The sequence below is a fragment of the Dermacentor variabilis genome, chromosome 2 (genome assembly GCF_050947875.1).
Source record: "Dermacentor variabilis isolate Ectoservices chromosome 2, ASM5094787v1, whole genome shotgun sequence".
Classification (NCBI taxonomy): domain Eukaryota; kingdom Metazoa; phylum Arthropoda; class Arachnida; order Ixodida; family Ixodidae; genus Dermacentor; species Dermacentor variabilis.
This window is the reverse complement of record NC_134569.1, coordinates 43,669,090-43,695,773: the sequence shown is the minus strand read 5'-3', so window position 1 is coordinate 43,695,773 and position 26,684 is coordinate 43,669,090. Positions and strand designations below refer to the sequence as shown.

The following is a 26,684-nucleotide window of genomic DNA, read 5'->3' as shown; positions in this document are numbered from 1 at the left end:
TTCCATATTTTTGTTGGAATTACCTCCAGCACTTGGGCGCTTCATATATTTAAATCTGTCACACTGGCGTTATGGTCAATGATTCCAGGGCTCACAAACACTTTAGAAACAATGTTGGGGCCATTGCATAAGACTAAATCCAAGATGGCATTATGTCTCGCACAACCTTTTACATATTGGGAAATACAAAGAACACCTAAGTGTTCACTAAACACATAGTAGACGCGTGATGAATGTTATCTACTTTTGATAGTCCAGTCGAAATCTGGCAAATTAACTTCCCCGCTCAGGAGTGCCCTTTTCGGAACGGTATCTACCGTTTCAGAGAGCAATGCTATCGGAGTGTCATCGTTGTCTCGTGTTGCTCTGGTTATTCGTTTTTTATAAAATGCAAACACATTGGAAAAAGTCCCTTATATCCAGCTATATAGAGGTAATAACCCAACGCTTCCGGGAATCATCGAAAAAAAAAAAGCTGAGAATCAAACATAACACACGAAGGTAATAGCAGGAACAGAAGTATGCTAACCCTACAAAAAGAAGTAAGCGAAAATAATAAAATTTTATATAATCAGCAGGCCTATTTTCTACCTAGCTAGTCGGTTCTCTACCGCGTTCTGTTGAGACTGGAATTAATGAATTGCATTTTAACAACTGCTAAGGGCTCTAAACTCAAGGAGCAATATTTTGTATGTGCTCTATTTAATTTATTTACAATTTACGCCGTGTTGCACTGCGGCCAAATAATAAAAAGAGAAATAATATTGTCCTATAGGAACGCGTTAAATGCTACAGACTCCTCAGCGATCGCAAGTCAGATTAGACGAAGCTGTAATTCCCTATAATACAAACAGACCTGAAGCCAAATTTGAAAAAGAAATAAGGAAAAAGAGAGGAAGTAAGTAAGAGAACTCAGGCACGACCTTGACCACTTTTCTCGCATCACAGTGCAGATTCCTTCAGGAAGAGAGGATTACGCAATGTGTTTCATGTATGGCACCTCCTCTTTCTCTTTAACCATTCCTCTTTCCAATCCTGTTACTTCGGTTATATATAACCTTCGCTAGGGGCCTTGTCTCCAAGGGAAGTAGCTTAGAGTGTATTGCCAGATCGCTATAGAATCTAAGAGTCCGCGCTATCGCAACCGCACTGGAAGCAGTGCAGATACACGCAATACCTGCGCGCGCAATCCGCGCTCCTCGTATTGTGCACGCATCACCGCACGCGCCGTCGCCGTCGTCCTCGTAGAACGAGCAACGCGACCCCTCGGGCCAAATGGCACTCAGTCAAGGTGGTTAAAGCAAAAAAAGAGGAAAGAGTGTGGGGGAGGGAGGGGAGGGCACTCTCAACAGCCGCGAATGCGTTCGCTTGTTGCCCAGTGACCACTCCTCTCCCGCCCTGACGCTTGCGCGTGTTGCTTGTGCCGGAAAGAAATGAGAAGTCGCGACAGACGTTTCACCGATCCGTGAAAGAGACGCTGCATCGATTATGAGAGGCACCTAATCAAATCGGCCAAGTGAGCATATTGAGCGGCAGCTTATACCGCGGCCACCATACCAAGGCCCCTGGCCTTGCGAGGCTGCTCCGGGGTCTGAAACCTGGCGGTTGTTTTGCTCGAAGTGCGACGATGAAGAACGATGGAAGCTTTCAACGGCAACGCGACGACGACAGCGTAGCCTGCAGCCGCAGCGGCGTCGAGTGAGTGGGCAAAAAAACTTACTGCTCTTAATCCAAACAACACCAAAGTTCACCGGAAGACTGTAACTCGGAATGATCAACAGTGACTGAACAAGGAACGTCCCTGAAGCCAAAGCTTCGACAAGTGTAGGCTTGTCTTCGTCGAGGCGTGTTGTTTTCGCCCTGACAAAGAGAAGTCCGCTTGTCGAAACGCTCGTTCCGAAGACGTCCCTTGTTCGACAACTGTTGATTACTGCTCTTGACCATCACGGCCTGATACGGGCAGAGGGAGACATGCGCGCCAGCGCGCTTGTTTTCCACATATATAGCTCGAACACTGTGTCCCCAACTCGGGACTTTGAGTGCCTCGCTCACGTTGAGTGCTCTACGCACGCAAAGGAATCACCGCAGCGAAAGCAGAAATGGTTTCTTTATGCTATGGACCGTGCCGATAGTTAAGCAATGTCATGGATGAACGAGGGAGCTTTCCAGTTAAAGGTATCGCGAACACGGAAAGCTGTAGTAGATCATTCAATGGATAAAGTTCCAATTCTGGAGTGTTACCGAAGCGAGAGACGCAGAAAAGATAGACAGAACGGCTAGACCTTATTATGCGCGGCTGACGCGTTACTCAGAAGCAGAGAACTACCGGGAACAAAGTGGAATAATGAAGCTGACAGACTCTAGTCTCAGCTCACGCGCTGCTTTCTGGTAAAGGAAGTACAGTGGCCTGAAACTAGTTTATGAGGAAGTTTATCACCACAAGGGTCTCAGTGTGCAACTCACTCTGTAACTGTATTCTGTCCTTCGGACGATTAAAGTGGATATAATAAACATCTATGACGTCCGTCCACCTGTTTTCCTGTAACATCGTCTTGACACAACACATGTAACGTGAAGGCTAGCAGATGAAGAGTTAGGCTAATAGTGGAAGAATATCTGATCAATATAATTTCAGTCATTACTCATTACTTCCAAACACAATTTGTTTGTATTCTCATAGGGATTAAGTAGGAGAGCTGTATCTAGGAGAAAAGTGTAAAGTATATTCCTGGAATGTCAGTGCACACACCTGTCTTTATTTACCGTTTATTTACCAATTTAACGTTGCAGGGAAGCCGGTGACATACTATACATGTTGCCAACATTTTCAATTCAAAATCATTCAGTCAGTAATTCAATCGGTCACTAAATCAAATAACACAATAAACAGGAAGGATGCATTGCCTACTGTTTAGATCAGCTTTGAACAAGCTCATTTAAAATTTATTGCAGTTCACGTTGAGGCACTTATGAACAGGCCTTAGCTCAAAAGTTCCGTAATACCCGCTATTATATATACCGTATACGCTATATATATATATATATATATATATATATATGTGTGTGTGTGTGTGTGTTTGTGTGTGTGTGTGTGTGTGTGTGTGTGTGTGTGTGTGTGTGTGTGTGTGTGTGTGTGTGTGTGTGTGTGTGTGTGTGTGTGTGTGTGTGTGTGTGTGTGTGTGTGTGTGTGTGTGTGCGCGCTTTAGACAGAGAGAAATGCAAGATAAAATTTCACGGGTTTGCTGCGACGTCAGTATGACGTCATGTACCAAGTTTCCTTCTCCGCTTCTACTGAGCACTAGCTGCATTTGCAGTTCGCAAGATAATTGAAGTGGCTTGTACTTTTTCGAGAAGACTCGCTTGTGCATCAGTCGATGTTGGTCCCGTACCTGTATTTCTTTCTGAATTCCAGCGTGGAGCCTAGATCTGTTGACACAAGAGAACTACTGAAAAATTCAAGATTCTTAAATAATAAACGATACTTTATTTTTAAACGATACTAAGATGCAAGAAATGTATTTAAACGAAGGTTTGAAGACTTCGAGTTATATAGGGCCTTAAAGGGGTAATAAAGTCCGTTTTACTTAGCTTAGCTAAAAGAGAAATCAAATTAGTCGCTGATTTTCCGGACTCCCAGTTTGCGAAGAAACAAACACTTCCAAATGTCTCAGCAACGAATTTGACTCCTTATTGAACGAACTTGTGGCCAGAAAGACGAGCAACACTCGCATTATGGCAATTGCGGCGCGCGCTCAGTCGTCGGTCGCCGCAGCTGATCGCACGGGTTAAGTCCGTCAGCTATTTACACATGCATGTGCCACCGTATATTTCTGAATTATCGCTGGCACTCGTGTGCATATGAGAATGTGCACTATTCTCACTGGGCGTTCAATATGGTTAGACAAGAAACTGCTGTGGAATCGTCGACAACATTCAATAACTTTAGGATAGGAGTAGGCGCGCCTTGCGCCGAGTAATAATTTGATAACTGCGATTACCCGGTGACAAATGGCCACAGGCCGAAACCAGATCGGTGGACGCGGGACAATATGGTGAACTGGAGGATAAAGCCAGCTCGCGCTCCTGCGTCATCATCATCATCGTCATCCTCATCATTCAGTGCGGGAAACCAGGCCAGTTTGCCGCTCAAGACTAACAGCACCATGACAATGGAAAACAATTTCATTATCGATTCGGCTTGGCTTGCCCTGACGTAATCTTGCTTTCCCTAATGCTTATGTCTGGGAACATTTAATGCCTCTCGATGTGGCTTTGTGGATATGGCTTTGCCCACGTAAGCACGAGGTTGCGGGTTCGGTCCTCGGCCGCAGCGTTCGCATTTCTTTCTTTTCTTTTTTGCCACATCTGTGGTCTCCAGACATTTGCTCGCGACTGCATGCCCATATGAGTTTGGCAGCTGCACAAATTATGTGCACACAAATCGAACTATGCAGACAAGAAATATCGTTGCATTCCTTTATATTGCCGTTGACTGTTACACCTTTTCAGTTCATTTTATAGCGATGAGGGTAGCTACATGGGCTTTTGTTGGTGTGGCATCTTCTACTTTCTTGTAGCGCAGGCAGAAAGGCACTTCGTACAAACAGCATTTTGTATCGTCCTGGTTATAACAGCAGCAGTTACAGCAAGAAGGGCTAGTATGCTGTTCGTGCTTTAGTTCTTAGCGCTCAGCACGATAAATGGAACTTCAAATTTAAGTCCTTCCTGAAGATATTTGAATATTATTGTTTTTTTTTTTCAGAGTGCAATGTTTATCTCAAAAAGCGGCCTTTCTCGGTGAAAATAGAACGTCGGGAATTGAATTGTCTGTGCACTATTGTTGGCTGCTTGGTTGCAGCCGAAGTTCGCTGAATCCACATTGCATATTTTGCAGGCTGCTGTTACCTTTAGCTGCTGAAGGCATAGTCTAGCGTACAATATCCGTTCCCACTTTCTGTGGTGCTTTACAACATCCACATGTCGCACACCTCTTCCTCCAGTCAGACTGACAAAAACTAACAAAAACTGACTCTTTATTTGCACTATAGCTTCTATTTTTCCTCCTTCCTTTTCTTATACTTTCTTTAAATGGTTATTAACCTTGTATCTTTATTACTGAAAGAAGCGTCCACTAGCACTGCACTGAATTCAAGTAAGTCGCCATTGGGTCATACGTTGTATCAACCTTATTCCTTGAATACATCAAGGAGCAAGGCGAACATCATTAAGAAAAAAAAAACATACGCGTTTAAGCATCATGGTAGCTATATACATTCAAGGGTTTCGACGTACAGCGGGGCTTCTGTGGATAGCATCAGGCATTAATTCCGGCCTAGAGGCCGTGGTTACATATACTCGTTGCACCACGGCACTTCTACAGATCGCGCGAGAACAGGTTTCTTTAGTTATTCATGGTCGTCCATAAACAGGGGACGTCACTAATGCTTACGTGGTTGGCAAGATAAGCCTTCTCGCTTCAGATCACATCGCGCATCCGTTCTATAGCTCGAAAACCTTCCGGGATAGTGGCGCGCGTAAAGGCACAGAGAGCGTACGAAGATTATTTTCTTCTTTCTTTTTTTTTCTTTTTTGTAGCGCCAGCGTCGATACTCACGTAACGTAAGGCTGACGCGCGCGCGCGCGCGTGCACTTCTCGACCTTTTCCTCGTCGCCGCACTTGAAAGAGCGGCCGCCGGCGCATCGAGCGTCGCATACCAAACAACGCCACACGGCAGTCACGATCGCGCCGCGACGCCTCGTTTACGCAGCCGCCGCTCACTCTCTTCTCTGTTTCCTTTTTTTCCCCTTTCAATGGCGCTAGCTATGCAGGAAGTTTGGATCTCAATCTACGCAAACCTTGCCTTCTCTCACACCCTTTCCTTACAGGCGCTCTCCTCAGATGCGGGGGCGGCGTTCTGCAACAGCCGCCGCGCGTTGTCCAGCGCGTGCCCTGACCTTGGCACTGTTGTTGACACTGCTGCACTTGGTCCTCCTGCTGCCGATACAGGCCGCTGCTCAAGAGGAGGACATCGCGACGACGACGACGACGACTACGACGACAAAGAGACCGACGGCTTCGAAGCCTCGCGAGAAAGGGCTTGCCAAGCACATCTGCAAGGGCACGCAGAAGTTCACCAACACCATCAACCTGCTGCTGACGTTCGGCAAGCGCGTGTTGGAGGACCCGAGGCCGCTCAAGATCGGCCAGGAGCTGGGCATGAACGTGACGCTCGACGGGCTTGACACGCTGTCGCTGCGCGGAACCCCGCAGACTTTCTGCAACGAGAGCGTCGCCGAAGCGCTGCTACCGCTCAGGCTGTCGCCTTCGATCGTGCTGCACCGCAGGCGTTCCATCCTGTTCGGTGCCAACAGCGACAGAAACGTCTCCTACACGCTCAGCGGACTCGAGATGGACGTCGGAGTGCGAGTAAACAGGAACGACCCTAACCGACACGTGGAGATCACGTCGCTAGATATCGTGTACGTGGACACGGTCGAGATCGAGGTGAAAACGTTCGCGCCCATCTCGGGCAGGCCAATCACCATGTTCTTCGAGCGTCCACCCACGGCCGTTAAGCTAGCTATACTTAGGCCCATCATTCAGGCCGGGTTGCAGAGGATGATAGACAGCGGGGGCTTTAAGTTATCGTCGTAATAAAATGTTGCTTTGTTTGTCGTCTTATCAGTGCATCTTCGGCGCTCGTCTCAAGACCTCGTGCTTTCGTGCACTGTGTCGCATTACTTTCAATCTCTTTCAAAGTTCACTCGAAAGCAATTACTTGTAATATTCATCTCACATATAAAGTCAGATATGTGCGACAGTGTACAGGAGTAGTCACCTGCTTGTTGCCAGCTTTGCAAAATATTGACGCTACTTTGATCGAGATCGTCTTGCCATCGTGGACGACGGAAAGCACCTGTGAAGCACATTGTGAATACCGTGGGTTCACTCAAAATCTAAGATACAGCATCAACCATCCCAAGACTGCATCATCTTTCTCTCTTTGTTTACGCAAAGAAAGCAGATTTTTTATAACAAACGTGAGCAGATGGTTAGCTTGTCCACGTGCACGGAGATTCTGTCTAACCCGCCGTGGTTGCTCAGTGGCTATGGTGTTGGGCTGCTAAGCACGAGGTCACGGCATCGAATCCCGGCCACAGCGGCCGCATTTCAAGCGGGGGCGAAAAAACACCCGTGTACTTGGATTTACGTGCACGTTAAAGAACCCCAGGTGGCCCAAATTTCCGGAGTCCCCCACTACCGCGTGCCTAATAATCAGAAAGTGGTTTTACCCGTAAACCCTCCCCCTCCCCCCCCCCCTTTTTTTTTTGAGATTAGATCTGTCTTCAGCATCTAAGCGATGTACTTTTGCACGGTTTTTCACATCTATAATTCGTAAAATACCAGTCGGTATAAGAATCAACTTGAAGGGCGAGCGTGTTCCTGAGTTTTCGGGTCTCAGGAAGGTTGTTGAAACAGAAGTGATAGGCAGGAATGTCGACCAGTGACCTAGAACCCCAGCGCTGAGCAAAGGAACCATCGGAGCTGTTAAGGATTCAGGGCAAGGCGGTAATGAGCCCCAATGGTCTTTTCGTTTTTGCAACTGCGTATTTAATTTTCTGTTAAGGCATCGAAGTATTGGCAGCACTGAACAGCGACGGTCGAGCCAGCGCCGTGCTACTGTTCGTGTGGGACTTCGCACGTGTGGGTGTATTGGCTATCCCTTGCAATATTTCTCCTTACCGTTTGCCTGTTATTAACCCCCGCCCTCCTATTCCCATATATGGGCAATTTGCACATTTATTCTCGAATAAAAATTAATCAGCATCATCATCTAAGCTTTTATACCATCGTCATTGGCTCGAACACTGCCACGCCACTGTTAGACCGGCGCGATTGGCTACGTAGGTAAAACGGTGAAAAGATGAAAATAAAGAGAGGGCGAAAGAAAATTTATATAAATTTTTTGCAGATTTCGGAACCAGTTGGTCAAAATTATTATTCATTACATCGTCTTTAAAGCCGGCTGTGCAGCTTAGAGACGTTGAACCCCGTTGAGTAAAAATCAAACAAAACGTTGTGGACGTGATCAAAGCACCTTCCACTGCAGGATAATGACGCTTTGTCACTTTGGAGTTCTTTAAACATACGAGTATATAGACTGCGTCCAGCCCGCGCGAGTTCTCAGACCAAAATTGAAGGCGACTTAGCTACAAACTATCCGGCAAGAGAATTCATTGGTAACTAACCACCATGAACCACAACGAACAAAAACAAAATGCTAAACACCTAAACGTAATAACGCACATCTCGCTTAACAGATTTTCACCATATATTATCGTGCAAATGGAGCTTGAGGTGACGGCTATCCGAAGCAAACGTAATTAGCGGAATTTACAATCCCACCTCCGACACATCCGGCTTCAAATTCGTCGCTCAGTTCACTTTATTACGCATACAAAAAGTATCCGCCCCGCTCAGCAGCCGCTATCACATCCGGCATGCCGGGATATGACGTCATTGGGGGGCCGTTCGTTTACAACACACGTATCCGTCGAAGTTTTGCGGCACGCCTGTTTACGAAATGAAGAGAACGAAACGCACATTCTGACTTCGAACTGCGTGCACGCTGGGAGAATCGTAAAAAGGAAGAGGAATAGCCTCGAAGACTCACAACCGTCAAGTTCGTAATAGAATTCAGACTTAAAACTTCGTGACCGAAGATGAGTATAATACATAATGGCTCTTTATTTCGGTATCAATTACAAGTATTTCCCTTGTGTATGTCAGCCTTGCTGCCTCTTATATAGTAAAAGACGGGAATACGGTAGAGGCCACCAGCGTTTTTCTTTACTAAAAATTTTTTTACATGTTTAAAATAAAGCGGGTTACATTTCCGAGCCGTTAATTTGGGACAAAACTTAAATAAAGGCTTGCCAGGCTTCGAGAGCAACCTCCCTTCATCGAACGTTGAATTAGCCCCAAAATTTTTACTTTCATCCACAAGTCAAGCGGCAACTAGGGATGCGATTTCTTCGTGCCATCTCTCCCCGCCTCCACGATCCGAGCTTCGTGACCTCGGCCATAATTACTCGACGGCCTCCGAGGCACTTAATTCACTTAAACGATTGAGCGCCAGAACGCACGACGAAGGTTTCTAATGAGAATTATATTAGCGGCCGCCTGAGTACACGCTTGCCTTCCGAGAAACGTATGAGCCGGTACTGCCTTGCAAGTGGGGCAGTTTATTTTTATGAAGTTACATCGCAAATGCATTTAAATGCGTTTTTCAGGAGCAAGCAAAACGTTAATCACCTGTTAATTGATAAAAGTTCTCGTAAAGCTTTCCACGTGAAGACCGCTCCTTTCGTTCGATCATAAGGCGTCCCTCCTGGATCGCCGTGGTTCCCCTCGTAGATATATTTCGTTGGGACTGCTATGAAGTGAAGTAATTGCGCTTTGTTATGGTTCGTTCGTTTAGCGAATATCTCATTCTGTTGTCACTTCTTTTGGTATATGGAAGGTGCCAGATCGGTAAGTACAAAGCGCTGACCTTTTTTTTTTTTTTTTCGTGTTTGCGGTGCCGTAGTTTATTTGCTGAATGAACAAAAACAATAAGGAGGGAAGGGGGGGGGGAGGTGAAACGGAAAAAAAAACTGACTCATAAAAGACGCGTTGCCTGGTAGCTGCTAAATTAATTTTAATCGAGCTGCCTAAAGATGCACACAGTGCTTCGTATCTCTCAGTTAAACTTTTGACTGCGTGGTAAAATTGTCAAAGATATCAGCGTCTGTTTACCCCTGACATTTGTCTTGTTCAAATCTACTAGGGCGCGCCAAGAGCAGTTCAACTGTGCCAGACTTCTAGCATCCAGTGGGCAAAATTTATTTTCACCGAGACCGCAAGGTATGCCCCAGCTAAAGGTGGATGCCCCTTATAAGCGCTGCAAGTTCTACGTCCAAATTCCCAAAATCCTCCTAAGCTAAAATTGTTCGTAAGACAAAATTTCAGCCAATCCCGAGGCTATACATATTATCAGCGAAGGCGACTGGCCAATGGCAAACAGCACTCGCGAAAGAAACTCTTTGTGAATTCGGCCCCCAGTTTATAGGGCCCTTGGACCGGCCAGAAGGGGCTACGACGCTTTCATATATCACCCGACGGAATCGAAACCAGATAATCCTTGTAAAACAGGACCCCTGTATGCCCAGGATTTTTATTTCCCGTGACGAACAATTCAAACTAACGAAGGCGACTGGGGCGTAATCGGTAAATTGCGCTTTATATACAGGGTGTCCCAACTATCATGCACCAAGATTTAAAAATATGCGAATGCCACTTAGCTGGACAGAACTAAGGTAATGTTGTTTGCCGACGCTTTGGCAATACTCTGATCATTTTTTGCATTCCAGCTAATTACATAATTGGTATTAATTTAGTAATCAACTTATTTCATCAGAATAATCAGATATGATTAGATTAAAACTGTCAATGAGAACATTCAAGAGCAAGATACAAAAATCTCCCGACCCAGCTTTCTCTTGCTCAATACGTGCTACATAAAAGTGCTTCTCCGAGCGGCAAGGAAACCTGAAAATACACGCAAAATTGCCGCGCGCGATATTTCAATATTGAATATGTTTAATCATATCTAAAAAAATTACGGGGTTTTACGTGCCAGAACCACTCTCTGATTATGAGGCACGCCGTAGTGGAGGACTCCGGAAGTTTTGACCACTTGGCGTTCTTTAACGTGCAACTAAATCTAAGTACAAGGGTGTTTTCGCATTTCGCCCCCACCGAAATGCGGCAGCCGTCGCCGGGATTTGATCCCGCAACCTCGTGCTCAGCAGCCCAGCACCATAGCCACTGAGCAACCACGGTGGGTGAAATCATTTCTTTCGCTTCCACAAAGCTGAGGAAACATATGCGCCATATCAACTCTCGCGTACCCAACGCACGCACGCGCGCGCGTTTGTGCGTTTGTGTGTGTGTGCGTCCGGGATGTTAAACGAAATTCGCCCGGTTGTCTAATGTAATGCGTTCGCACAGATCAATCGTTTTCAAAAAAGCGCAACAGTATCTTCCCTTTTTTCCGGACCGACGACTGATGGCGATGGTTTTTGCAATACACCGTCTGCTAGGACGACGGCTGATCGTCCAGTGGTCGGAGTGCGTTCAGGAGTGATTGTCCTTCAAATCGAGGACAGTGGCCCAATAAGTGGCCGTAGACAACACATACGACATTGTCGGCGCCGAGTAAAGCTCGCGTGAAGGCAATCCTAACCCATCGCGTGGCCAGCACATACCACCGCGCGAACACTCCTAATCCGTGCAGTGTACCGATAAGAACCGCCGCAGGCGGTGCGGATTATATACTGTCTACGACATGCCCACGCGTTACTATTAGCACGTTGGAGCACTGGGAAGCACGCTAAAGCAGCACAACGTGGTCACACGCAGAGAGAGAGAGAGAGAGAGAGAGAAGGGAAGAAGGAAAGGCCGGGAGGTTAACCAGACGGAGTCCAGTTTGCTAGCCCACACGTGGGGAGGGGAATGGGGAGTTAAAGACACACAGAGAGAGAGAGAGAAAACATGAGTCTATACCGCACTTTCACATGCACTAAGTTAGGTGTAGGATGTCTAAAGTCGGGTACTCAAGTCTGCTGCCTTCAGGTAGTGCAGAAGCGCTCGAACTGCTTCCTAGGCTAATGAACTGTGAGGCCAGGCTCCGAAGATCTTCGTTTCTGTAAATGACCTGTCATCCATTCTATTCACCCGCCGTGGTTGCTCAGTGGCTATGGTGTTAGGCTGCTGAGCACGAGGTCGCGGGATCGAATCCCGGCCACGGCGGCCGCATTTCGAAGGGGGCGAAATGCGAAAACACCCGCGTACTTAGATTTAGGTGCACGTTAAAGAACCCCAGGTGGTCTAAATTTCCGGAGTCCTCCACTACGGCGTGCCTCAGAAAGTGGTTTTGGCACGTAAAACCCCATAATTTTTAATCCAATCTTTTCAAGGCACACTGGAGAGTCTGACGTTGGTTGTCAAAGCGAGTCACACGCATTTTGGCACATTGCCGTAGGTCCGATCAGCGCAGCAATATCCTTACCGAGCCTCACGCTTACACAGGGGTCGCCGCCGCTTCTTCTTCTGCGTCGGACCAAGGCGTGGCGGAACAGCGGCCCCTGCGACGGGTGCGTCGACAGTGGCGTTTCATCTGCCGCAGCGACGGCAGCTTCACTCAGCTGATGTCCGACGTGATGGAGGTGAACCGCGAAGTTCTGCGGGCCACCGCACCGCTGCGCGTCGGCGACAGCGAGAACCTGGGTCTTGTGTGGCTGAGAAACGGGCGCGTCTACAACCTGCACACCGTGAAGGTCTCGTTTTTTTTTTCTCCCTGACGCATGGGCAGCAACTCGGCGCGAGTCGGCGCGTGCTGCAGGGGCATAACGTATCGGACGTAACGTAGCTCTCTCCACGATACTATGCTCACTACGCGCACGAGCTCGCTATGGCGACAAGTCTGTTCATAATGGCAAATAGGGGCGGTTCGTGCCTGTAGTTTGACAGGGTGCAGCCTCAAGCGCAAGCACGGATCACTTGCTTGTGTACGTGGCGACTCCAACACTGCGCATATATCACGAATGCGTTTCTCCTAATTGATGTACAAACTACGCGACGGGCTGTAATGTCGAAGGGAAAATTTCACTACTGAGAAACAATTTTTTTAAAGATAGATAGATAGATAGATAGATAGATAGATAGATAGATAGATAGATAGATAGATAGATAGATAGATAGATAGATAGATAGATAGATAGATAGATAGATAGATAGATAGATAGATAGATAGATAGATAGATAGATAGATAGATAGATAGATAGATAGATAGATAGATAGATAGATAGATAGATAGATAGATAGATAGAATATGAAGAGATTTAGATAGGGAAGCTAGCAGGAAAAGGGTTTGGTTGGCTTATGCGACACAGGGTAAGGGGAAAGAGCGAACAGAAAGATGAAGGATCGAAGCTTTCTTGAACACATGTGACCACAAGAACGATTTCGTGTGATCAAAGGCGATCACACAGGATTGTTGATCTCAAAAAGAAAAAAAAAACGCAACAATGTCTTCGGAGCACTGTAGGCCGACGAACGTCGACATATGTTTTCAAATATCTTGCCTGTAGACAAAAGCCGGCTTTCCAATTGGGCGCAGGCGAAGGAACGCTTCCAGATTATTGAGGAGAGCTTAATAAGGCGTAAGGCAGTAAACCTGTAGAATTCGTTAACCGCAGCCACTAAATGTGCTGCGGCGGGACAATGTAACCCGCGGGTGGGTGCAGGATAAATAGAAACCAATGACGCGGCCGAAAGGTACGACCGCAGTGTACCCAAGGGAAGTCCTCCTGTTTGCAACGTGCAAAAGGACCCCGAGCTACTTGCGTTAGCTCACTGCGTGAAGCAAACTTGTTCTACTGAAATTACCCAGTCAACAAAAAAAAAATGGGCCGTCATGGGAGCAGAAAAAAAAAAGGGAGAGAGATGATAAAGACTGAGGAATAAGGCGGTTAATGATGCAGCGCTCTACAACTTATCTTCACCTGAGATTAACTCGATAGAAAAGAGCTACAAACGCAAGTATCATTTTCCTTTGCAATTCGTTTATGCTTTTTTGACAGACATGTGGTCGCGTTCTTTCATAAAACACCCTGGCTTACTAAAATTTTGCTCCCGCTAGGTACTACAGATCATCACAAGACTAAATATTTTAAAAATGGTGTCAAGCGCCCACTTGATAGAGAGCTTTCTGCTGTAGATGTAAAGGATTCGGCGGGGTCGCAGCATGAGATCGAAGCATTAAGTAGAATAATAGAGCGCGACACGCAGTTCGTTTCAGACATGCGCGCTGCTCCCAAGGAGGTACCGGATATTGAGCGCTGTGGAAACTCCTCATGCGCACCATCAGCGCGATCGCGACCGAACGAAACAAAAATAAGGAATGTTCCCGTCTATCTTGTTCGCACTGTAACTAAAGAGGTATTTGCATACCGACACGCCCAACTTGCTACTGTTTATCGCGTGCACAACGCCGTGTGTACCCTCTCGACGCAATGCATCGCGGTAGTGGGTCGTGCAGTGCTGAAACGGTTTACTTGCAATTAAAAAAAAAAAACAAGAAACAAGCGCGCCCACCCTCTGTGTGCGCAGGTCCGTGACACGTTCACCAGCGAGTGCAACGAAACGACCATGAACCTGGTGTTCAGACTGAACCTGGAAAAGCCGTACATCGTGTTCGACCTGTCGGCCCCCTTCGGCAGTACCGCGCTTGCCGGTGGTCAGCTGACCGTCAGGGTTGACTCGCTCGACGTCGACATCGGCCTCGTCACGCCAAAGGTGAAAAACAGCGGCGACAACGCCGAGCCGTGGGTTCCTTTCGCCACGGTTCGCAGAGCGCACAACCTTCGGCTCGAGTTCACGGGGATGCCTCCGGCCACGACGGCAATGACTTCTCTGCTGGCGCTACTGCAACAGCTGATACCATCTGTGCAGACGCGGTTGTTCGAGATCATACTGACTCGCATATTGAGGAACTACGTCGCAACCACGCCGATTCCTTTTTGAACCTCGAAGAAGGGAGGACACGTCGAAAGAGAGAAAAGAAGGAGCGCAGTAGAGTAGTTCTCCAGAGCGTTTTATAGGCGGGGTTAATGTAACAATTCTATTTCAATGGTCCTTCCTTTTCGCGCTTCTTCAGCGGCCCACGTCATCAACTGGATCGATCAGCCGACCGTGAACGGTGGATGATAAGAGTGAGATGGAATCGAGCAGAAGCAATCCCTACATTACGACGGTACTGATTCCGCTTGGGGCTGTTCCAAATAAAATACCAAAGATTAAATGAGCGTTGACGCTATATTTGTGGCGTGCTTTTGTTTGTTGGTTCTTCTTTGATTAACGTTTGCGAAAAGAGCTTTCTTGATGCGCTGTAGCCAGCGCATAATCACCCAGACGAACACAGGTGGAGAGCACATACTCGCAGAGAAATTAGAATCAAGGAAACTCAGGAAAGACGCAACGCACTTTATTGGCAGCGCCCTCCTGCAGTCTGTTACCTACTAACCATGCCCCTTTGTTTATGTAGCGCAGAAACAGCGCGTATAATTTGCACTCACTCTATAGGCTTTTCCGGTGTTTAAAGATGAAGGCTCTTTGCTTCCTGGCTTCGCTTGGTATAACAGCCCGATACATTTTGCGGATGAGAAAGGCAAATATGGAGGCCGTAGTCCTTCTGCAGTACTTCTGCTCAGCAACAACCCAATGACTTAAACTTACTCTTGCCGACAAAAAATACCCAATAAAATGATGCATTTGTAAACTTTGTCCAAGGAGCGTGTTTTCCTTTTTGGGGGGTGGGGCGGGAGGGAAGGCGGGGGGGGGTTGAGATGTAGTTGCACATATTTCTTTTTTTACCTTGCTCTGAGCACGTGCCGTACGTCTGAGGGATACATACTTGCTTCATTAACAATCGTTTACATACTTACATTTAGATGCAACACACAAGCATGGCAGATATCTTAGAACAACAGAGATTAACGAGGTACACATTGTTTTTAGGTCACAATGACCTTACCAGAAAATTCGCGGTTGCCGATTTCGAATGCTTCAGGAGCGTGTTCGAAGCAAGTACCCCTCTGGCGTCGTTTCACCTCAAAAAAGCTTCCAACGGACATTTCGGAGCCTGACGAGCGAATCTCGTTCACAAACAGAATTTATTTTTCGTAAAGCCTGACGTAGCATTCCTAAAATCGTAAAACGAGCCTAAATTCGTACGATTTACGAATAATTCAGGAGAATTGGCAGCTAAGGCTTGACTGTGTCGTCAAGATGATGCAGTATTTGAGGTGCATCTCGTATTTGCGTTGTTGGTTCATCGCACTCACGAAGCTAAAGAAGTAACAATAAAAACAAGAAGAAGGCTCAATGTCCAGTGGCACTTCAATTACCTTGATTCATTTACTGGGAAATGTGGTCATGAGCCGCCGTCCCCTCTATACCCTTAGAGACTCTCACGTGAAGTACTTTTAGACGAACACCTCATTACTGAAAATATTTTATATAGTTCCAATGGCACCTGAGAAACTCCTGAAAACTACTGAAAATCACGGATCCATACGCAAGCCTTTTTCAAGCAATCTTTCTACACGCATTTTCTTTCATTGACCAGGAAACGTTTTAAAACTAGGTTATGTCCGACGCAATTCTTCGCAAAGGCCGAACTATAGGATTTGATCAATTATTCTATGCAGAAGTACATACTAAACGAAATGCTTACAACGCTTGGCTGGAAACCCACCGAGCATGATTCGGCCATAGGTATACTTCAGCTCGGACACCAATTTTAGGTCAGCATGCCCCCTGCCTGTACCAAAGCTTGAAAAACGAGCCCGCTCGGGCGATTTCCTAGCTCATATAGAGCTGACTGCAGTAACTAAATGCACTATCACCTTGTCGTTATTGCCCAGCTAAAAAATAAATTCTTGGGATTTACATGCCAAAACCACGATATGATTATGAGGCACACTGCAGGGGGAGAACTACGGATGAATTTCGACCATTCGGGGTGTTTAAAGCGCACCTAATGCACGTTACACAAGCGTTTTTCCATTTCTCTCCCATCGAAATGCAACCGCCGTGGCCGGGATTCGATTCCGCCACCTCGTGCTTCGCAGCGAAACGCCAAAGCCACTAAGCAACCGTGGCGGATGTTACCCAGCTGTTGTGCCTATATTAGTTTTGTTCAGGTCTCGTGCTATCATACTGTGATGCCTGTACTACGATTTCCGTGTCGTATCACCATTCTTCATTTGTTGCGTCAGCTACGGTATGCTCAAGAACTGAGTGCATACATACATACATACATACATACATACATACATACATACATACATACATACATACATACATACATACATACATACATACATACATACATACATACATACATACATACATACATACATACATACATACATACATACATACAAGTTTATTTGTTATACTTAAAACGCCGCGAGGAAAAAACACTCCACAAATCGTCTAAACGGATAGGCCTCGAGGCACGGCGCCCCTAGAAGGGTAGGGACACGGTCTGGATGAAGCGCTGCAGCAGCCTGCGGATCAGGATGTCGAGCAAGTCTGCCACCACGTTGGGGGAGACAGAATTGAGCGTCGTGAAGAGCGTCGCCAGCACCGCTGAGAAGCCGCCCGTGACGCCCGGCTTGCCGAATGCCAGGCCCTGGCTCACCACCGTCCGGTAATCGATTAAGCGAGAGCGCGCCTGGCCGCGCAACTTGAACTGCAGTGAGAAAACAGAGAGGTGTGTTTTACTGAATTCCTAGTGGTGAAGGCGTATATTCTTGATTGGAGTCATCCGGGGACGGAGAAGTACAGGAGTTTGGTTCAAATGGGTAAGGGCTACGCATTTAGATGGCGTTCTGAAAAGGCGTCAGAAGAGACAGGCTCTGAAAGTTGGTGCGCTGTGACTGCATAGTGTTGAGTGCTGGCCAACAATGAGCCAGATTGAATTTCTTCAGTAAAACCCACCAGGCTGCTAAACATTTTGATAAAACGTCATGGAAGTCTTTCGCAAGGCAGCACTAACTAACATATGCTTCTACGACTATATACACCGAACTTATGCTGTAAGTACAGTATAGGCTCGGTACTGGCAAAAGCTGTGCAGCTGAGTAGAGCCGCTAGCCACGACTATTCATCTCTTAACTTCATACCACTGGTGCTTTTCTTTTTGCTGCAGTAATCCAACTCAACCCAGCGACGCGGTTTTTCCACGAACGTATGCATCGCGAATGCAAGAATCATCATCCGTCATCACGTGACAATAACATCCATGGTTGCACACTGATCCGAGGAGGAGGCCCTTGTCCTGCTAAAGTATAGGTGCACGCTAAAGAACCCCAGGTGGTTAAAATCAATCAATCAATCAATCAATCAATCAATCAATCAATCAATCAATCAATCAATCAATCAATCAATCAGAGTTTCGCGCCAGCTGTACCGGCTCTCTGTATTTTCGCTCGCGATCCGCACGTATACCTTGGGAACTTCGATGGTGACGTTGGCGGCCATCTTCTCGTACGAGAGCACGAACAGGCCGCCCATCAGGGCACCGGGCGCCTCCCAGTCGAAGTGGAACTCTGGCGCGTCCAACGCCAGCGGAATCACCACCCTGATCCAGAGATCGTCGCTGTCGCAGTCGCTCTCGATGAGCCCGAACGGTCGCACCGTGTGCACGTTGTACGCGCGACCGTTCCTCAGCCACAGCAGGCCCAGGTGGTCGGCGTCGCCGAGCTTAATCGGCTCCGCCCTCCGGATCACTTCCACGTTGGCGCTGATGATGGTCCGCAGGAGGCCCGTGGCGAACTTATCTCCGCTGCAGAAGAGCCCCTCTTGCCGACGCACGCGCGAGCCTGAGGCGATGCGAGCGACGGCTTGAAGTGCCACAGCGAGAACGAGGAGACGGGGGAAAGCGCAGCATCTGGCAGTGTGGCTGCTCGGGGCTTGGCGGTTCGGCCTGAGGGCGGTGGTTTGCCGAGGCCAGGCACGACGCGAGCCTGAGAGCCGTGCGCCTCCGAGAACGTCCCGAGCATGCCATTTCATTGCCGGTGCCATAAGTATCCCGATATTACGAACACCTTTGGCGTTTTCGATTTACGTGTTGCTCGTATTTCTTGTGAATGTAGCTGTCTCCAGCACGTCTACCGTCATCGTTGATGAAGTGTCTACGCAAGTCCATGTACCAAAAACACTCTGCTATTAGAAGTTTATCATAGTAAACTCACATCGATGAATATCTGATAAAAAAGGGGGGGGGCGGAATATAATAATTTAGAAAGTGATATGGCACAGGGAGAAAGAAATGTGGTAGGGAGAGCCCCAGTCTCTTCGATAGCTTAGTAAGTTTACTCATGGTTTTTTTTTTTTTTTACTGAGCCCGTGAGCTGCCATTTTCTTTTTTCTTCCTCTCGACTGCATTATTCAACAATGTGAGTTACAAAAGAAAGCGCTGGCTCGACCAGACTATGCTATCTTTCTGACGTTGCACAGTCACGGGGCGGACGGGGTGCAACCGTGAAACCGCCAACAAGAACAACGCGCTGTTCCCTGAACGCAGGATTTGCACAGCTTGCCGCCGTATACTCAGCAAAAGAAATGCATTCCGACTAATTATCTTATTCCTTTTTGTTTCATTTGCTTCTCCTTCTTTCTTTTTTTGACACACAATCAATCTAGGCAACGTTCGCGCTCTCTTTCGTCTTTTTATCGATTTCTTTTCATGATCATCTCGTCTACCTTGGGCCCTCCGGACGTACAATGATGCTTTCGCCTTTGCTACCATTTCTACAAGTTCAATTTCACTTCTTTTCTTCCCGTCTTTCCTTCACTTCATTGTGTGGTTAAAACGAACTGATCTTGTGGGAAGGCCAAGCGTATGTCCAACAAAGGCTTCGGACCATCTAAAGGACTGCATTTCCGTGGTTCAGGCGACGACAACTATCAAGACTGGCGCATAACGAGCAGGAAGCCTCTCTATGTATGGCTCCCTGGGTTAAGAACTAATTTTTTATGCGAATGCATTTACCTTAAGCACTGAGGCCTTTATTACTTTTGTTTTCCTTTGATTTATGTAGCGCTCAAATAAACAGGGTTAAACGCTCGCTCGCTCGCTCACTCACTCGTTCGTTCACTCACTCACTCACTCACTCACTCACTCACTCACTCACTCACTCACTCACTCACTCACTCACTCACTCACTCACTCACTCACTCACTCACTCACTCACTCATACTGTACACATTCGCGTAAGAAACGTTGCATTCGCTGGGTTCTTCACTCATACCAGCTGTTTTCATCAACTGGCACCTGTCTTCGCTGTTATATCGAATTTATCAAAATTACCCTGCAGCCATGCTTGCGAAAGTGTGCCCGTATTTAAAATGCAGCGCGCACGCCAGCGCTCCGCTGGAGCAGGCTATAGAGTCGTTCTGTAGGGTCGGCTGTCACGGGCTGTCCCCGTGACAGCCGACTTATTATCAGCGACAGTGCGCGGGCAGCTTTTTATTCTTATGAATGAAGGCTTCGCTAATTAGGGTAGCGCCTTCGCATTCGCAAAGCTTTTACTGCATGGGCTGCAGTTTCACAGGAACAGATGTCAGCGAATCGGATTAGAGACTGAGTCGATAGCGAATGCATTTACAAGCAACAAACAATTTGTAAGAACTAGAACCCGTAGTTACGAAAAGCACTTACGGTATAACTGACGGTATAACTGTTCGTAAGTAGCAATTCCAGTCAATCGCGATGTCAGACATTATTAGCGAAGGCCGCCGGACAACGGCAAAAAACACTTAGCGATGAAAAGTTTTCTGAATTCAGCTCGAGAAACTTTGCGAATGCGCATCCAGTTTTACATTGCGATCTAGTTTGCTGAACGGATTTAATAATGTGAGCAACGCTTGGCAGAACAGCGCTGCCTCTAACACCAAATGATTCTTGGTGGGTTTCTAAAAGCATAGCTCTCTTTACCTGTTCTCCATTGTTTGGCGTTGGCCCTCGCCAGACCCAGCGGCCCAGCTTGGACACTGGGTACGTGTTGGCTAAACCGGACGTGCGCCTGGTTGACCTCCCTACCTTTCCTTCCTTCCTTTTCATCCTCGACTGACCTGAGTGAGTGAGTGAGTGAGTGAAGAAACTTTTATTGTAGGTCCGGCGAGGACGCGAACTCGTCGCGCACCCGGCTAGTCCCACGTCGGGACCGGCTCGACTGACCTGCCGAGTAGATAACTTGGGCCTCGGGTTAGGTGCCCGCATAGGCAATTTGCGGCGGGCTGCTGTCTGGCCTTGTATACAAGTTGGCTCACTGGGTATACGTGCCCGAACAGACAGCTTCGACACTGGGGCATGCGACACTGGGTATATGCCACCGTGTACGCGCCCATTCTTGGCCAGTCGCCAAAAATGAATTTGCCACTGTGATTACACGGGGTACGAAGCCTTTAGTGTATTTAGATAAGTGTCACACCTCTGTGCATACACCTCCCATCAGTATGCATGCTTCCTTTTACCATTAAAGCATCATACATCGTCTTAGTCTTCGCTACACAGACAGGTAACAGACGCAGGCTACGATGCTGCGCTCGTGTCATCCACTGCTCCTGCCACCTCGTTAACTCAAACAAGCTTCGTATAATTTAGATTCCAGCACTGCGTTGTTTCTGCGCGTTGTAATGCGATTCGATTAGCACACTTAGCCTACTTCAGTCACTTTGTAAATGTCTGTCTGTCTGTCTGTCTGTCTGTCTGTCTGTCTGTCTGTCTGTCTGTCTGTCTCTCTGTCTGTCTGTCTGTCTGTCTGTCTGTCTGTCTGTCTGTCTGTCTGTCTGTCTGTCTGTCTGTCTCCTCTTTAGCCTGCTCTTCAACTTAAGAATATCCTTTAAAATTTATCTGACGCTGGGCGGAATCGGACACGCATCACATGGTTTCCTCAAGCACAGAAGCCCGACGCTTGTGCCCCACGAGTGACCGCGGGCAGCGACATATTCATTCGAAGCCGTGAGGCTTATAGCGCGTGAAAAGACAAGGACGAAAGGAAGACTTGACGCACACAGGCGCTATATAGCTACATAAATGTGTGGGTCCTTTGCTCGAAATAAAGATTGTTGGAAGTAAGCGCCTGTGTGTGTCGCGTCTTCCTTTCGTCCTTGTCTTTTCGAGAGAGGAGACCGGCTGCAGTACGGGGATGGCATGCATGACGCGATTCAGCGGTGTCATTGCAGTGTGTCGCTACATTCTGTGAAAGGTAATCGCATCAAGCTCGACAGTTACCGTGAAAAGCATCCTTGTTTTGTCATTTCACTGGCTAAGTCCTCTTGTACCACGTCGACGTTGGGACAGTTGTGCATTTGGTCTGGCGAGCGTCCATCAAAATTTTGCCATATGGAATTGCTAAAAGAGAACGAGTGAACGCTGTCCAGTGTTCACTCTTTTTTAAATGGTCTTAGAAGAAAATATTAAGTGTCCTAAAGCAAAATAATAAGTAAAGTATATTTCTGAGCCCACGTTAAACAAAAAGCTGTTACTCTATAATTGTTTCTAAGCGCAAATTCTGGTCAATTACGAAGCTAGGTGCTGCACATATCTTTAGCAAAGGCTGCCAACAGATCGCGAACATCCCTTACAAACGAAGAACTTTGTGAATTCGGCCCCTGAAGTAGAAGGCGCTTAACATTTACCGAAAGTTGAACCTTCGTGAACAATATGACGATGTAAAGGGGAAAGAAGGGCGACACTAAGTTTGAGTCTCTGCACCAGTTCCCTATGACGTCATAGATTATCGCAACATCCGTCCACGGCCACTTAATCGCTTGTGGAGAGCAAAATCACAAAACGTTGAAAGACAAGCGGCCAACCAGACTAGATTTGTAATTTTTTTCTCCATAGAGAGGACACCCACCGCGGTTGCTTTATGGCTATGGTGTTGGGCTGCTAAGCACGAGGTCGCGGGATCAAATCCGTGCCACGGTGGCCGCATTTCGATGGCGGCGAAATCGAAAACACCCGTGAGTTTAGATTTAGGAGCACGTTAAAGAACCCCAGGTGGTCCAAATTTCCCGTTTCCCCCACTACGGCGTGCCTCATAGTCAGATCGTGGTTTTGGCACGTAAAACCACATAATTTATTTTTCAGGGAGAGGACCAGAGTCTCTGAGGATATGTAATACAATAGAAATTAAGATGTCACTCAAATCGTAATCGCCGCCGCGGTTATGTCATGTATTGTCTGTTGCTTTGCCAGCCTTCTCTGATAATATACTTAGTTGAGCTAATACACGACATGACATGACGAGAACTTTATTGAGGTCCTGAAGAGCTTACGTCCGGGGGGACTCGGGATAAGTCGATGGCTTCACCTTGAAAGGACTGGCAGGCCGAGACCCACCGCAACGTCATGGGCCTTCTGGATGGCCTGGAGTTGTTGTAGATGTTCTCGACACTTGAGGGCGGATTCCCAGGAGTCCTTGGTTTGAAGTGGAGAGGCCTCTAAGGCTGGGCACAGCCAGAGCATGTGTTCAAAAATTACAACATTCGTATCCGCAATTACGGCATTCCTGTGAGTCTTCCTGATCAATTAAGTGCATTAAGCGCGGAGTAGGGCAAGATCTAGTCTGCAGCATTCTAAGCGTACAGACCTGGGCCCTGTAAAGCTTGGGGTGTGGCAGAGGGAAGGTTCTACGGATAAGCTTTTAATGAGTGGTAATCTCATTATATGTATGGAGCGGGTCTTTTCCTAGATCTATGGGAATTCTGAGGCTCCAGGTTCGGCTGCGCAGTTCGTGAGGTCACGCGCAAACCTAAGGGGAGCCTCATACGGGTTAATCCCATTCGGTCCAGTGATGTCGCTTAAGTGGGCATGGAACCAAGAAATGTGGTGATATCCCTTCACTTCTGATAGAGAAGTCCTCAACCCGAAGGATCTTGTTGTTTCCGCTACGAATCCGGACGAGAAGGAGCGGATGGCCGAGTGTGAATCCGAGTATATAAAAGCTGGCTTCTTACGACGATTATATATATAAAAGCTACATGGGACGTCCTGACCCTTACAGAAGCTGCGTTAATAATTTTTCGCTCTCCGTCCACCACTCTTATGGAGAATGTTTCCCCTGTGGGGTACTGTGCTGCGTCGACAAAAAGCGCATCTAGCTTATGTTGATGTAAATTTTGTAGGATTGCCCATGCTCGAGCGTTCCTTCTGATCACGTTATACACAGGATGAATGTTACGGAGCACAGGGTCTGTTACGAAGTGAGACCTGGTATCTTTTCTGAGAGACTTAGTGGGTTCGGGGCTATACCGGGGTTCAATGCCGGCCCCCTCGAGGATTTTAAGGCCAGGTTTAGTGACAGAGAGCAGAGTGACTTGGGCTATGCAATGCGCTTCAATAATCTCATCAATAGTATTGTGGATTCCCACGGCCAGCAGCTTTTCCGTAGACGCAGACTGTGGCATTCCAATGGCCCTTTTATGTCCCGTTCGAATGAGAGAGTCAAGCTTAGCTGTTTCAGCTCGGGTCCATTCTAAATAAGGTGCAGTATAAGATACGTGACTTAGGAAGAACGCCTGAAAGGCCCGGTTGAGATTGTCCTCCTTCAATCCTTTCCTTCGGCTAGTTACCCAAGCAATGAGTTTTAGAAAACTGTTTGCCTGTCCTGTTTGACTACTCAGATCTTTATGCAAGAAAAGCTGAGGCGTGCAGACAGAACACAAGAGAAGTGGACAACACGAACTTCTCTTCTCTTGTGTCCTGTCTCCACGCCTTACCTTTTCTTGCATAATGAATCCTTACCAACTAGCTCAGCTTTCTGTCGTTCAAAACTTAGGCCTTCTCTATCTTGCCCTTTGTAATTAATAGTTAGCCCTAAAATTTTAACAGAATCGACTCAGGGTATGCAGTTGCCCACTTAAGTTTGTATCTGAATAGGAAGCGAGTCCAGTGGTGCTAATTCTTTAGTTTTGCCTCCTTGTCTCACTTTCCTGTACAGGACGAGAAGAAAAGAGGGTTAACCGAGGGGCCCGATTTTATTAGTCATGTCATAAGAAGCCAACAAACACTGACACCAAGGACAACATAGGGGAAATTACTTGTGCTCAATAAATGAAATAAAGAAACGATATATTAATGGAAATTAAAGTGGATGAAAAAACAACTTGCCGCAGGTGGGAACCGAACCCACAACCTTCGCATTTCGCGTAAGATGCTCTACCAATTGAGCTACAGCGGCGCCGTTTCCCCATCCACTTTCTTGGGTATTTATGTGTCCTAGTAGAACCCTGGGAGTGTTAGCCAGCGCCATACAGGAGTAGCTCTGACTTTGTGGGAGAGAGCGTCAACACCGTGCTAGTGAGAAAATCCTCTGTGATGTTAACAGCTTCTTGTAAGCTTTCCTCTAATCTGGCTAGCCACCCTCCGGGGACTCGGATGGTGATGTCGTCCGCATAGATTACATGCTGGACATCTGGGATGCCAGCCAACCTCTTGGACAGCCTGTTCATAACGATATTAAAGAGTAGGGGTGACAGCACCAATTCCTGGGGTGGGCCGAGACAACCTAGAGGAAAAGTCCCTTCGGTAATCGTCCACACTTTTATAAACGTTATGCGTTCACCAAGGAACGATTTAGTAAAGTTTAAAAAATCTGCTGCCAAGTTTTAGCTAGGATATCTCACCTAGGATGACTTTAGCCAAGCCTAGGGCCAGAACGCCCATCCCAGCATAAGTACGGTTTTCAAATATTGATTTTTTCAATAGGAGCATCGCATCCTGCGTGGAGAGGGAAGGTCGAAATCCAATCAAGTTGTGAGTAAAGCGGCAATGTCGCTCGATTTGACTTGATATGCGATTATGGGCTATATGCTTCATGACTTTGCAAAGGCATGAAGTGAGCGAGATGGGTCGGAGGTTTTCCACGCTGATAGGTTTTTCCGACTTGGGGATGAAAACTACCTTGGCTGCCCTCCATTCATAAGAGACTTGCCCCTACTCCCAGACTCGATTGATCTCATTTGTTAAAATCTATATTGCCTTGTCATCCAAGTTCTTAGGAAGTTTGTTTGTGATCCCATCTGGTCCTGAAGCAGACTTGCTCTTGGGGTTAAAGAGGACGCGTCTAACGTTTGATACGCAGGAGACTTCATCAAGGAGTGGGGCACCCACCCCGGTGTATTCCGGGTATGGGACTTCCTCTGCCTCCCTGCATGCGTCACTGTCCTTCCAAGGAAGGTAGGTGTACAGCATGCTTTGAGCTATATTGCTTTTCGTCATACCATGCCTAGTTAGGCATTTGATCATCCTGTCTAAAGCTAGTCTAGCTCTTCATTTGGATTGTTTGTTATTAAGATTTCTGAGGCCCCATTTGCTGCCTCTTCTCATACGACTATCCGTTTCCGCACATGTTTCCTCCCATTGTTGCTGCGACAAAAGTGCAGCGTGTGAGTCAATTTCCTTGTTTAGAGCTGCAATTTTGGCCCTGAGCCTACAATTAATGCGTCTTCCGTCTAGATATTATGCTATGCTTAGCCTCAAGCATGTGCGCCATTCTGGTATTTATTAACTGGGCCTCGAAGTCGGTAGCTATTGTCTTCGTGGCCTCGTTACCCCTTTGTTCAGATTATCAAAGAGTTCCTGGTATGCATCTGCTTCCGGAGTCTGCTGTCCTCTCATTTTCCTAAAGAGGTCCCAGACTGTAAATTCGAATGTTCTGAGGGGTTTGGTTATTGTTCAAAGGGTGAGTTCTATAGTCTAGTGGTCCCTGCCCACACTCTCCTGAACGTTGTCCCAGTCCCCATCTATTCCATGTACAAAATTTAGATCCGGAGCAGTGTCTCTGCAAACCGAGTTTCCTATTCTAGTAGGGAATCTGGGTTCAGTGACAAGGATTAGGCCGCGCTCTGCGGGCCATGTGGCAAGCTCTGTGCCTTTGATGCTACTTTAATTGTAGCCCCATTCTTGGTTCAGGGCATTAAAATCCTCTGCCACGATTAACGGGGCATTCGCGGCTATCTTGATTGCTGAAGTTAGTGCGTGCCTGAAATTTCTCCTTT

General features: G+C 47.1%; 2 protein-coding genes across 5 annotated transcripts in view; both read left to right on the top strand.

The window, feature by feature from the left end:
• Positions 1-6,672, top strand: part of LOC142571721 ((3R)-3-hydroxyacyl-CoA dehydrogenase-like) — a 76,486-nt gene extending 69,814 nt beyond the window's left edge. For all 3 annotated transcript variants that reach the window (XM_075680270.1, XM_075680271.1, XM_075680272.1), the window contains one exon: positions 5,887-6,672. In XM_075680270.1, the coding sequence (XP_075536385.1) occupies positions 5,887-6,655 (769 nt within the window). In that variant the 3' untranslated portion in view covers positions 6,656-6,672. The remainder of the gene's footprint in view (positions 1-5,886) is intronic.
• On the top strand, positions 1,360-15,364 carry LOC142571722 (uncharacterized). Of its 2 annotated transcripts, none has more exons than XM_075680276.1 (3): positions 1,360-1,698; positions 12,134-12,381; positions 14,217-15,364. In XM_075680276.1, exons 2-3 carry the CDS (start codon positions 12,253-12,255, stop codon positions 14,628-14,630), a joined length of 543 nt encoding a protein of 180 aa, XP_075536391.1. In that variant the 5' UTR covers positions 1,360-1,698; positions 12,134-12,252; the 3' UTR covers positions 14,631-15,364. The 2 variants fall into 2 exon arrangements, with proteins under 2 accessions (XP_075536391.1, XP_075536390.1); XM_075680275.1 differs by lacking the exon at positions 1,360-1,698 and adding an exon at positions 7,985-9,535.
• Positions 15,365-26,684: the final 11,320 nt, after the last annotated feature.